We start from the raw sequence: 14,873 nt of genomic DNA, 5'->3' as shown, positions 1-14,873 counted from the left end.
AAGATATTGCCGGCACCATTCATACGCAGATGATATACAATTATATATATCTTTTCATCCATCTCGAACTGTTGAAGCTATTGCCGAATTAAATTCAGACCTTCAGCGTATTTCAAAATGGTCGGAGAAAAACTCTCTGGTTATTAATCCTGCGAAGACCAAATTTATGTTATTGGGAACACCGATTTTGGTTGAAAAAGTGGCGAAACATAATCCGCTTATCAGTGTAGAGGGGCAGTTGATTGAACGCGTTAGGGAAGCTCGCAATCTTGGGATCGTGTTCGATGAAAATTTGAGGTTCGAAAAACACATTCATACCACCATTTCAAACTGTTTCTATAGATTAAAGCTGTTGTATCGTATAAAATCCTACATTACCGCACCCTTACGTTCAAGGCTGTGCGAGGCACTTATACTCTCGAAATTCAATTTCGCGGACACCATGTACGGTACAAGATTGCTTGAAAAAACTAAGACTGCAATACAGCGCGTTCAGAACGCCTGCGCTCGTTTCTGTTGGGACATAACTTCGAGAGATCACGTAACGCCGTATCTGATCAAGGCAAAAACGCTCAACATGGAACGACGCAGACGCCTTCACTTCGCTGTCATGCTTTTTGAAGTGGTAACATCCCAGATGCCTAAATACCTTTACTGTAAGCTGAGGTGGATGAGAGACAGAAAAGGTTCGCACTTCACAAGAGGGTCCACGTACATGCTAGTTATGCCAAAGTTCCATACAACTGCTTTTAGAGGTAGTTTTGTATACAACGCAACGAAGTGCTGGAACAATCTTCCGCCGCCGATACGTGAGTCAGTGTCAAAAAATGCTTTCAGATATAAATATAAAGCACACTTGATAAACGAATTCGTCAAACAAGCCTAGTTGCGTTGTATATAGGGCTAATATACATTTATTTATTTATTTATTATGTTATTTTATATGTATTTTCAAATATATATATATATCTCTTTATTTTTATTTATTATTATTATAATTTTTTTGTTTTTATATGTTCATATGTATAATTCTGTAGAGGATTTTTGTTTCTATTTAGTATCTATTTATTATTTTTCCTGTATAGGTATTATTAGTAATAGTCACGGTTAGGGGACACTTTGGGCTTCTGCCCTGTTGTCTTGTGGGGGGCACTGAAAACCAGCGTTATGCCGACCATGTCGGCATGACATATGCTGAGGGCCTCACCATTTAGGTCGCCACACAAATTTATTATTATTTTCTCTGTTTTGCGTTCTGTTCTTTCTTTTTTTTTTTTTTTTAATTTTGTTACTTATGTTTTATGTGTCAATGTGGTGTACCTAATAAATGATTTCATTTCATTTCATTTCATTTCAGATATCACACCTAAAAGCAAAAATAAACAACGATTAAACATTATACATCCATTGTGATAATTTGAACGCTATCTCTTTGAAGTGAGTAACAAGCAGCTAAAGCCTTTGGCACTTTTCTATAGCATTCCGTAAAACTGTGTTCGGACTTTTATAACTTTTTGTACAAGGTATTGTTTCTCGTAAAGGCTAAAAGTGTAATTCGTGTGATTTATAACACGGGCCTTTTTAATTTGGTTGTGAATAAAATTGTAGGCTTTCATACAATTGGGTTTAACGGTTGAATATTAAATTGAAAGTAATCGCAAAGCTTTATAGTGTCACGTTTTACATAAAATATAGGGAAGTGCATACAGCAGAGGCATTTCTGTTTGTTCCGGTGATCGATCTGAATATTTAATTGCTAAATTTAGAGCAAACATTATGAATATGCAGGACGGTTTTAAGTTTCATGCGGATGCTTTTTCATAGTGAATCTGTTATTTTTCAATATTAAAGATTTTCATTACGCTTTCGTACTTAAAAATGTTTAAAAGACGCAGTAAATGTTTATTGAAATACATAAATAAAATGTAACTTCAGTTAACACGAATGTAGGGTACTTTGAAAAAAGTTGTAGTCCTATTTTAATTTTATTTTAAACAAGCACAAAATACCTTCCGGATCCTATGCATATTGATCAGGTTCTTACTGTAGCTAATAAACTTTGTTTTCTAACTACCCCCAAAACTCATATCATAGCAAACTGTTTTCATTGGCATTTTTTACTAATAAATACATTATTTCCAACTTCCGCCAAAACTTACCGCAGTCTGTTCTCATTGTCCAGGTGCTTGATGAAGCTCTCGGATGCCGTGTGATGGTCCACGAGTGTCGCGTTGTGTTGCTGGAAGCTGTGCAGCACGGCCACGTTCACTTCCACTAATGTTTTGTCCTTCCAGAGGTTTACTGGTATACCTGTATCTAGACCCCATTCGAAACTACCCCAGAATACTTACCACAGTTTAATTGTCCAAATATTGAAGATTCTAAAGAAACTTTTCCTTAAATTTTTCCCCAACTACCCCTAAAACCTACCACAATCTGGTCTCATTGACCAGGAACTTAAACAGAGAACTATTTTTTATTTTTCCAACTACCCCCAAAACTTACCGCAATCTGTTCTCATTGTCCAGGTGTTTAATGAAGCTCTCAGACGCCGTGTGATGGTCCACGATGGTCGCGTTGTGTTGCTGGAAGCTGTGCAGCACGGCCACATTCACTTCCACTAGAGTTTTGTCCTTCCAGAGGTTCACTGGTGTTCGCGTGTCGAGGCCCATTTTTTCCGCTACTTTCTGTTTATGAGAGAGTTTTTTTTATTTTATTTTAGAATATTTTTCAATGCAAAAAGCTTACTTCGTAAAAACCTTTAAGCCTGAATTTGATATTCATAAGATTTGGTATGTAAAATTATCAAACTAAATTCAAAATCTGCAAAGTTTTCAATGCTTGTAAAATTAAAACCACAATATCGCTAAACAATTTACTACAACAATTAATCATCTCAAAAATAAGGTATCAATGTTTTACTAATAACCAAAACTTTACTTCTAATTATACCATCTTTAAACACTATCATTAATTTATTTAACACTTTACACAATACGAACCTCCAGCATATTCAACCGATTGGTGTCACAGAAGTTCCTGCACCCAATCTCAGTGCTCATGTACCAGCCATTGAACGCATTGGCTGTGAACTCAATACCACCGCAGTCAAACCGCATGCTAGATACCGCTGGTAGTGCGTACCAACGCAGTTGTAGCTCTTCGAACCATTCGTATCTGTACCGATATAATTTGACTTATACTACAAGTTTAAAACGACACATTGAAAATGTTAAGAACCAATTAGGACATGATGACGATAACTTCATACTGCCGCAGTCAAACAGTATACTAGATACCGTTGGTAGTGCGTACCAACGCAGTTGTAGCTCTACGAACCATTCATATTGTACCGAAATTTTCTTATCATCTACACTAATATTTTATAGACAAAATATTTCATGTTTTGAATGAAGTCAAAAACAACTAAACCGGAAAATTCGTTCAGCAATTATTTCTTCTTCATATCAATTGTCATATTATATTAACATGGATTCAACCTCAGGTAGTCATTGATCACATAAACTTCAGTTTTAATTATACCTACTCGTATGTATAGAATTATAAATAATTCATTCATTTATGCAAGTCATAATTAATGTACTTAATAAAAACAAACATAAATTTTACAAACAAATGGATATAACATAGTTTTTATTACGACATGGTATGTGATTAAGGTGTTATTTTAATTGATATAAGATATTTACAACTATTGAATGCATTGATACGCCCACGTGTTGATCGTTCGGTTTTTTTAAAGCTTTTAACCTTAAGGGAGGTTTTTTTTATAATTCATAGTTAAATTGACAAATAATTCAGCGCATTGTGAATTCACAACATTTGAAAAAATTGAAAACTGCGGATAAATATTTTTAACAAGAAATTTTCAGTGTATAAACAATCTTACAGAAAATCGTCATACAATGGTCGCATACGCAAATCACGTATTTATCCCTCGGATTTATTAGTCATACATAGTGTCTAATAGTTTGATGGCCATTGTACCTTTGTACACAACCGATTAAATCAATCAAAAGTTATGAGTCCATTCGCGAGACGCCTGTTAACATTATCAATAGCGTAACATTATTGAATGGGCCTGATTTATGGGCAATAAACACAGATTGGAGATCACTGGAGCAAAGTTTTACGATAAGCAATCTGCACGGTGTTTGCCAACCTTTCGTGTGATACAATAATGCATTCAACGAGTGTTTATGTCCGCATAAAGTTGATGGGGAATGCGAAGCGTTAGTGGCCGGCCTGCGTTTATTGAGAACGATCATCCGAGAATTGATATTTTTGGTAGTAATTTGGTATAATTGATATATTGTGATTTTTTTTAAACTGAGATGTTAATTGTTTTTGTCTTTACTAGAGCTTTAAAAACTACATAATAACCCCTGAACAAACTGCTTTGTTTTTTTATTCTGATTTATCTAGCGATGAATATTTCAAAGACAATAAAATGATACCGTTTAATCTCTTGAAACTACCTCCAATGAAAATATGAATAATAAAACAAACGAACCGAATGTATGCGAATTTATTGAATATTTATTCTTGGTATGCAAACGACTCTGGATGGACTGTTTACTCGAGGATACATACCTTTTACTCGCTGTTATGGGTAGGGTTAAATATGTTTAAATATTAAAAACACTATTAAGCCCTATTTGTATAGACTTCTATGATAACAATGAAAATAAAATGAGGTTAATTCTCCTACCATTCTACTAATAGGTTTGTAAACTCAGTCGTGCAAAAACGACTTGACAAAAATATGCTTAACCCTTTGAACACTTTTCCTACCAAGCAAAATTTAGAAGAACAGCTAATAATTATAATTTAATCATTAAAAATACTTACGTTGGATGCGTCATATGAATCTCCATGACAAGTTCACGAGGAATTTCGAAGTAGTCCGGGTCCTTGCCGTTCGCTGACAGCACGAGAGGCAGGATGTCCCACGCTGTTTTAGGTGGTTTCCAGCCAAGTTTCAAACATAACTAGGGAATTTTAAGAATATTTTAAATGTTTAAAAAAAATTCCTTCTTTTATTTGCCTTTTAGTAATGTTCGTTCCAATTAATAAAATTCTAGTTTTTTCTGTTCAAACTAACTAGATAAATCTAACTTAAATGGAACTTCTTTTGTAAATTTACTAAACTGAACCGGGTTTAAAGGAAATCCGTTCACATAATTAAAGAAACTCATATAATTACGTTGGTAACAGTTGAATTGAACTAATTAATTCAAATTAATCTTTTCTTAAACTAAAGCTTTACAATGGTTTAAAAAGCGAAACCAATTACCAGTAATCTTTTAAAAGATTAACATTTTTACAGAAATCAGGTGGTATTAGTGTCAGTTACGTCGATAGAGATTGATTTAGGATATAGGCTTTTGAAAAGCTTTTAAAAATATTAAAACCGCTTTAAATATCGTTCAAATTTTAATTACGATATTAAACTAAAAATAAGAGTTTGAGAATAAATAATGCATGAATAGGAAATGTTAACAGTTTCACGCACGTGAATGCGTTTTCAGTGTTGGACTGTTCTTGTTTTCTATTCGTAAATGTAGGTACTTGATTTCTACTACTGTTAATGTGTACAAGATATTTGTAAACCAATAAAATTAAATTAAAAAAAATACGCATTTGAATACGCATTGACGCACTACGCTGCGTGGTGATATAGGCAAGATACAATCTCATAGAAGTTACTTCTATTACTACGAAAAAGACACCACATGCCATCTACTGAGACCATTTTTTTTTTTTTTTTAATCCATACTAATATTATAAAGCTGAAGAGTTTGTTTGTTTGTTTGAACGCGCTAATCTCAGAACGCGAACTACTGGTCCGATTCCATTTATCGAGGAAGGCATTTATAGACTACTAGCGGCCCGCCTTGGCTTCGCCCGTGGTACATATTTCGTAATAAAAGATAGCCTATGTTCTTTCTCAGGGTCTAAAATTCATCAAAATCGGTCCAGTAGTTTATGCGTGAAAACCATACATACATACATAATTACAAACCTTTCCTCTTTATAATATTAGTATAGATAATAAATCATCTCGCTAAGACCAACCATCAGGAGCGGAGCACTGCGGGTAAAACCGCGGAGCACAGCTAGTTGTTTATAATGCTGGTAGCATTAAAAACAACTAGCTGTGCTCCGCGGTTTATAAACGCGGTATAAACAACTACCTCTGTAAATTCACAATGCATAGGGTCTCCCAGCACCGTGCCATCTGGCTGCCGGTAGCCCGCGTAGCTGATCAGCTGGCTGTTCCATATCCTGTAGTCGTGCTTGCCGTCCGTGCGTTGGGGAAATACTGTTATTGCTGACCTGGTATGGGAAATTCCTTTTTTTATAGGGTTGAGAATAGTTTTATAGAAGATTTTGATGTTTTGGTATGTGTGCGAATTTTTTAGGAACACTTAAACGGCTTGAAGAGCTGATTGATACATGAAATTCATCGTATTTGTTAGTCACAATCGGTGTTAAAAATTAAATTGAGGATTTTGTAGGCACTTAATAGTATTATAATTTTTGTTATTTCAGAATAAGATTTACAAGTAAATATAATAAATTTTAAATTAAAGTAACAAAGTCTACTAATATTAGTCTGTTAACTTTATATTGATTGCTACAATTGTTTACTAAGTTACAAAGACCAAGAAAAATCAAGGAGCTCTTGTAAGAGCAACAAAGTAAATAAAGTGGTTTTTAACCTACTTATTCCAAAGAATCGATCAGTGCAACAGCTGTATCGTTCTGGAGCTACGTGACTCGGGACTTCTTTACACTGAGTCAGGTATTGTTTAAATTCAATGTGTAACACAAAGTATTAGATGTATAAACAAAGGTTATTTACCTGATATTTCCTTTATTTGTACTGTATTTGATGTGATTGCAGAGCGCTTCAAACATCCCGCTTGTAGTTGTGACTTGTCGGCAATCGAAAACCTGTTAAAAAGTTGCTGTAAGTATTGAAAAATGCTATAAAATATTCAAAAATTAAACTTGGTTGTAAAGAATTTTCTTGCTATTTCAATAAGTTATGAAAAATAATACAAAACATCACAATAGCTTTTCTAATTCCAAGATTCGTCTTGCTTTGTTTAAATTCTGTATAAGCTTTTAACCTGAAAAGTAAAAGCAAACAACAAAACAAACGACTGTGAGTTTATTCAAAGTTTTATATTATTTTCGGCGGAAAAATAACTAAATTGATAAGTAACGTCAACAATAGAACATATTATTCGGAACAGAAAATAACTTTCTAACATTCAAATAAGCTAACAATTGTCGAATTTAAATTGTAACCATTGTTGTTTATAATGTACCTACGCACGACCTCTTAACAAAACAGTATGGAAGGGCCTACGAATTTTGTGAAATAAATCATGAAATTCTGCGAACCGCGAACGAGCCGAGAGCCTCATTCTGATTAACCCAAGCAATCTGTTTAAGCAGTGTAATTACGAAATGTACTCTCTACATCAGATGACTTAAATTTAGTCCTGGTAATGCCGATTTAAGTCCTCGTCATCCGTCTAACCGATGCGAACTGAATGGTGAGCGAATAAAGTCGCTTAATGTCGTTACGTCGCCTGCTACTCAATCAACCGACTTAATTAGAAAAATATTGAGATTTACCGCCTTTCAATCGCGGAGCTTTGCGATAATTGTAGGATTAAGTGTTTGTAATCAATTTAAGCGAGTTAATGCATTAACAATGTCGATTTGTACGAGGTGAGTTATTGGGGGCGTAATTTTATAAAACTTCTAAATGGATATTAAATGCGTAGTACTGATGGTTCTTTTTCATCATTTATTATAGCTATAAATTCTGCAATTTCTATACAGCATCTCTTGTACTTAATCCACGGACGCATTTCTACATAAATTTCAATTACTTTTTATTAAAATGTGTAACTATTTTTTTAGTTAATTTAAATAACAAATCCCACATCCTAAAGTCATGTGACACGTGCGTTGGATGTTTTAATTTACATAAGCAACGTCACAACAATATTTGTCATACCACATCTTGTAGTCATTAACATGCATAGTACGCAAAAGAATCACATATTAAATAAAGATCATGTGATGAAATTCCAAGCGATATTGATTCTTATTTTAATGAGAAAAATATATAGCAGGTTAATTATGCGTAAGCCTGAATGGTCATTTACATGGTTATCTTTAAAAACGTACTCTGTTAATGCTATGGTGATTAAGCTAGGTACCTATAATAAAACATTTATCAAAAGGTTCCGCTATAAACCAACACTCGCTAACAGTACCACTTTAAAATTAAATTCGAAGTAATACCTACGTTTCAACGTATTCCATTTCCAATCATAATGTAATAGCGGTTCAGGATATTATTTTAAATTTTCAATAACCATTCCAATACTCGTTCCATATTTTTAAATAATAATGTTTCTAAAACTCGTATAGAAGCGTAGTGACATAATGTAGTTAGCCTCTGAGAGCAAACAGAGGACGTGGCACTTAATTAGTAATATCCTATGTTACAAGGCGCTCTTGGCGTGTTTGTAAAGCTTCGGCTTATTTTACAACTATACAGTCAAACAACGCTAGCATTCATACAACATTTACTTGTTTAACAGTTTTGGTATAATCTAGTTTGTGTGTGTTCTATCTGTGAAAGTTATTAGATACAGCATTTGTTTTGGAGAGAAATACTGTTAAATAAATTGCCGACTACGTGCTAGTACAAAAGTTACTACGCTTATTATAATATGCCACTTGCTACTTTAAATGCCACTATTAAATCTCGACATTGAGTATTTTATTAAAAACGTATTACGCAAGAAAATTGCTTGATAAAGTGAGTTACAGCAATAACTGTTTTCACTCTCACGTTTGAATTCTGACATTATTAGTATTTTGTTAAATTTTACAAATAAATTTTATTATTACATTAATTTCACGTACTATTTTTTAATTGCATAGTAGAAACTGGAAAGAGAACTAAAATTGTCAGTTAAATAATTTTTAATAAAAGAACGCACCGAAAACTCAACAGATCAAGTAACCATAACACACTCGACACTCGTTCAGTTATTTTAATACCAATTTGTATTTTATTTCGGCCTACAAAATGATTTTAAGCGTAACCCTCCCATATTCCTTTTTTGTGTCCTGGTGCGAAATGAGAGTTTTCTCATTAGAGCCAGCAAATTCATTTTGCCCTATTCCTCGTAGTTTCAAGCAGTAAGAACGAACATAATTGATTTTACTGCCAATATTGTTTTAGTTTCTTGTTGATTTTAATGAGGTTTTTTTGCCGCGAACCAGGAAGTTGGGTCACCTAATAATGAATTATCACCCCAATGTATAATTTGTATAAATAATAAGTTTTCACATGATATAAGATTTATTGCGAATGCATACTATAAACAAAAACTCCGTGAGAATCACCCAGTAGATAACCGTTCCAGATGTTGAAGGATGTAGATAGATATAAATATAATATTTAAATCTATGTTAAACGGTTGTACTACGGGTTACTTGCTGCTTATGAAGAAGTCCTCATAATTACAATTCTTAGCTTTTAAGGCTACGTAACTTAATGCTAATTTATTTTAATCGACTTTCTATTTAGGAAAAATAAGCAAGAGAAACAAATTGTTTCAAAACAAACAAATAAGAAAAGAAGTTGAAATTGAAATACCCAATTGATAAAAGGATCAAAGTATTACATAATATGATAGTGAAACCAAACGGAAAATAAATCTGAGTTATATTTTACATCAAATTTAACATAAGCACAAGAAGGCTTCCCTTGGTGGACCCTTACGTTGATATATACCTACTAGCACAGACTAATAATAATATACTACGTATACAACTACTAGTAACATTATACGGCTTTTCTTGTAACAGTGTAAATAAATGAAAAAACAGAAAGGCAGAAAATTGCATTTTAACAAGCTTTGATAGCGCCTGTAGACTCTTATCAAACATCTTCTCTTCTCGTGGAAATAATAAAATGGGTTTTTAATAATATCCCTTTGGATTTATCTGAAGACAAATTGTTCCAGTAAATTTCAAGCATTTATGAAAAAGTAATGGGTCGAAAATAAAAGGCTATAGTACTTAAGTAGATAATAAAAACATTAATTGCTCTCTGAAAATTTATGATTAAGATCCGACATCAAACATTAATTATTTTGGTGAAATTAATTTGAAATCTCTGGTTTACAATGTAAACTTCATTTTTATTACTTTCATAACACTTTCATTCTACCACTTAAAAACTCCTACTATCATTATTTAGAGCACGATCACGTCAATAAAGAAATGAAAAGGAAAATTGACTTCATGGCAGAGATATCCATTTTTTTATGGTAGAGCAAGCAAAGGAGCAGGTGGGACACCTGAAGTAATTTCATCACCACCGCCCATAAAAAAACTTGTAAAAGTTCTTTACATTCAATTGTAATCAAATGTATCTACTACCGTATATTTTCCATAATACCAATCTGTGTAAATTGCAAAATACTTTCATATTTTCAATACGCTGTAATCAAACAAACGGCTATTCTTTCCCGTCGAGGCAAAAGTGAAATCTCACGTGAGTGTACCTAAATAATTCAGCGCACAATCAGTCGTTAGTACAAAACAAAACAATGGTAGAAGGCCGTATTTGCATGTTATTTTTTACAACAAAAGATAGATTTTCCGTTTAAATAAATGATGTAATACTTACTGTTGTATTGTATTGGTTTCAAACAAGCAGATGAAGTTTTAAACAGCCGGGGGTCAATTAAGGACAACATTTTTAAAGTGTGGTAACATAATATTTTATATAAAACATTCATTCAATGTTATATACTACGTTCTTTAGTTATTACCATTTCTATAATATTATCTAATATACTTACATACTAATTTTATATTACAGATTCTGCCTCAAGAATGTGTCGGTAGGTGGGTTTGTTTACGACCCATCTTATACGACGATTGCGTCAACGGTTTTCATCCGTTTTCTTTTCCAGTAAACAATTAATTATCCAATTTAAAATTTACTTTATTATTGCTTTAATATTAAGAAAAACTATGAAAACACCAGTGTGGAGATTAAAGACTAGAAACGAATTTAGGTAGGTGTTTTAACAAGGTATTCCGGTCACGTAAAGGAATTTCGACATTTACTTGGAAAATAACAATTCAGGATATTATTATGATGTCATTTCTATTTGGTCACGTGCTGTCCCTATATAAACGATTTCAGAGATTTATCGCAATTACTAAAAATACACTATCTTTTAAGAGTTTTTACTATGAAAAGATTTGGAACGTATAAACGTTCGCGTAAATAATTACGCATTATTACCTAAAGAAAAGTCAACGAAGAAGATAATTCAAAGGCATGACATTGAAAATTTATTTCACGAAAGTTTAACAAAGATAACACAGAAAGAGATGTATTTCAAGAACTTTCACGTTTATCACACGTAGACTTTTTATTCCTATAACATTATTTGTTACATTTTTGTCAAGAAAAAATCTTCTAAGATCTCGTGAGATTTTCTGAATAAATTATTATGTCTTCTAATCAGGAGTAAGCTGATTTGTTCCTGTTTGCACCACATCTTCTTGTGCCACCTTCCTTCACGCTTCATAGCATTTGCTGTAGCAAAATGCTACAGCATAGAAACATTTTAAACTAATAAACTGACCTGTAACTTGGACCATTGTATCCTGCCAATACACCGACTTGCGTTTCTCCAGGCTAGCTTGGCTCCGAACACCAGCTCTGTGGTAGTAAACTGATATTTTCCTGTCTTTGCCACTTCTTCCTATACCGCCTTCCAGCGTGCTTCATAGCATTTGCCCTAGTATAGAAATATCTTAGCCTTATAAACTGACCTGTAATTTGGACCACTGTATCCTGCCAATACACCGACTTGCGTTTCTCCAGGCTAACTTGGCTCCGAACACCAGCTCTGTGGTTGTTAGCTGATATGTTCCTGTCTTTGCCACTTCTTCCTGTACCACCTTCCAGCGTGCTTCGTGGGCTGGCGTGTTTGCTCTAGTATAGAAAAACGTAGAAAAGTATAAAACGTATAAAATGGAACTATACCTAATGCTTCAAGTGTGTTTATGTGTGTGTGTGTATTATCTATACATATAATAAATCTGTAGAAGGGTCAATTCTGTACATTGAAAATATTGAAAAAATAAATACCAGGGGGTGTTACTGGATCGATACCAAACCCAAATATGTGATTAAAAAAATTTTTGTCTGTCTGTCTGTCTGTCTGTCTGTCTGTCTGTATGTGAAGACATCACGTGAAAACTACCGGTTCGATTTCGATGAAACTTGGTATAATTATACCTTATTATCCTGTGCGTAAAATAGGATACTTTTTATCCTGAAAAAATACGTAGAAAAAAATAATCTTAATTTTTCAGTTTTATCCATAGACGTTGTTCTGTAGAACCGCGAACACACGTTGCGTATTATTTATAGACCTAGCCGTATTTGGGTCCAATAGATATTTATAAGATGTCATTGTCAGAGTTACTCAAAATGGAGAAATAAACCATCCACGCGAAGACCGACATCCGCGCGGACGGAGTCGCTGGCGGAAGCTAGTTGTACCATAAAAATAAACATTGCTCAAAATGAAGAAATATGTTAAATTCGTATTTGCTTTGCATTAATTTTGGTTACCTACTATTGATATACCTACTTAGACAAATATCGAAGTGCTGTTTACTGTAACACTGTCACACTATCAGCAATTACAAATTGATGTTAATAATGAGAGCTTTTGTAGATCTATAAGGTATCTGTGTATGTCTATCCACCCTAGACAACTAAAATTACATAATATAATAATAAATGTAATATCATGTATTTTTTAACTCTTATAAATTTTATAAATTACAGAATTACATTATATTAAAGATAACACTAAACAAAACACTTATTTGGCTACCCCATATCAGATAAATATTATAAAAAATCAAACAAATTTACCTTCGTATCGAAGCGAAATACTGTCCAAGGAAATCTTTAGCATCATTGAGAACTTCTTCGGGATCTCTTGGCACGTCTCCTCTTCCGGGGATAGCCATCAAACTGCCCAGGCATGTTTTTTCGTTGCATAGTGTAGACTGGGGACAAGCAAATAATGTATAATAGTTAAATTGTTATTTTGATTTATATCCAATTAGTTTATTACGTGAAAGTTATATAAAAGAAAATTCGAATGTGTTCGCATCAAGCGAAAGAACTAAAACTATTTTATACAAGAAATCATAGAAAAATAAATGAGAATAGTGACTTAAAGATTGCGCTTTGATAAAAAACAATCAATGATATAGAAAACTACCTACCCCAATAAATTCTGAATATATGAGATTCACTTTCTCCGCCTACTACTTACTAAGACGTAGCTACAAAGTCTATATTTTCAGTAAATAAAAGAGTCCATTTGTTTCTTATTCTTCTAAGTCTTGAATTTTCGCAATGTATGTTCATTAATTACGTTTTTCCTACATGACAAATCTACCGCACAAAATTGTTTTTCTTATAACAGAAACGACATATTTATTTAATGCTACAACTTTGTTATGCAAATTGTGCATCCCATATATTTTTCTTTCATATCAATTTCCTATTATACCAAATAAATTTATGTTTCAAATGTGCTCCTGTTTTAAGTTTTCCACTTATTAAAATTTTCAAGGAACATTGATCAAATAAATGTTGGAAAATTTTCAATACTAACTACAGAAACTCATAATGGCCACAAGGGTGTACTTACGCGAAAGTTATCATCGATAGATTCACAATAAATTATATTAAAACAAGATATTTAAATGTGAAATCAAATTATTAACTTCAATATTATACACATTCACAAATTAATTATTATACCTACGCATTTCGCCATTTCGCGCTAAAATAGAACGTGTCACAGATAATGAAAACAAAACATTTTTAAATTTGGAACGAAATGTACTGCGTGGCCACCATAAGATATCATTTTTTTTAGTATGTTTTCTAGTGTGCCAGTTTCTTAAATTTTTTTAAAAGTTTATTATTAAAACAGATAATATAAAAAAACCTTAGAAAAAAACATAAACATATTATTTTACTAACCAAATTCAATTATAACTTTAAATAAAAGCGATTTTCATTAACCTGAATTTGCAATTTTTTTAAGTTCATTGATAAGAAGAGAATATTACTAAGTAATATTATGATGAGCCTTGATAAATAATAAAAAATATCACTACTGTTGCAATTTGCAGAAGATTGTTGAGTCAAAGTAAGTGATTGAATTGTACCTACGCTAGATAGATTTGAATCTCGTTAGTCAGGGAAATAGCCGTATTTGTCGGGCCATTTCCCCTTTTTATTTCCACAACGTATTACATGTAATACGTATTTTATTTACCGTTACATTATACATGTTATGGAATAAAGGAATAGTATATAAATACAGAAACTAAAAATCTACATAAAAAATGTCAGAGAAAATGTGACATCCCATGAATTACTATTACAATTTACATGAATAAAAACGATATCCATGCAAACTTTCTTCTGTAAATATAATCATTTTTATAGCAAAATGAGTGCTATAAAACGCTATTAATGGTTATACGGAGCCGTTAACGAGGTTCTACATATGCGTATCGCGAGCTTCCAGTGACAATATTTTACTTGAATTTGTACTTTACATATGAGAAGATAATATTTTTCTTGTAGAACAATATGCTCATAGTAATGCAGCACGTATACAAAATCGTTGAAGCATGATTTCGTTGACGACGTTCATTCATGACTGAATACTTTAGAATAA

General features: G+C 32.8%; 1 protein-coding gene across 1 annotated transcript in view; it reads right to left on the bottom strand.

Moving 5' to 3' along the window:
* The window catches only part of LOC123691099 (nitric oxide synthase-like protein), a 32,728-nt gene that overhangs the window by 14,909 nt on the left and 2,946 nt on the right, over positions 1-14,873 (bottom strand). Inside the window, exons 2-8 of the mRNA XM_045635337.1 lie at positions 13,040-13,176; positions 11,923-12,085; positions 6,890-6,981; positions 6,219-6,360; positions 4,873-5,012; positions 3,003-3,177; positions 2,506-2,687 (exon numbers count right to left, since the gene is read on the bottom strand). Coding sequence (XP_045491293.1) covers positions 2,506-2,687; positions 3,003-3,177; positions 4,873-5,012; positions 6,219-6,360; positions 6,890-6,981; positions 11,923-12,085; positions 13,040-13,176 — 1,031 coding nt within the window. The remainder of the gene's footprint in view (positions 1-2,505; positions 2,688-3,002; positions 3,178-4,872; positions 5,013-6,218; positions 6,361-6,889; positions 6,982-11,922; positions 12,086-13,039; positions 13,177-14,873) is intronic.

Source organism: Colias croceus, chromosome 4, assembly GCF_905220415.1.
Source record: "Colias croceus chromosome 4, ilColCroc2.1".
Lineage (NCBI taxonomy): Eukaryota > Metazoa > Arthropoda > Insecta > Lepidoptera > Pieridae > Colias > Colias croceus.
Note: the sequence above shows the minus strand (reverse complement) of the source record. Positions and strands in the feature narration are given on the sequence as shown.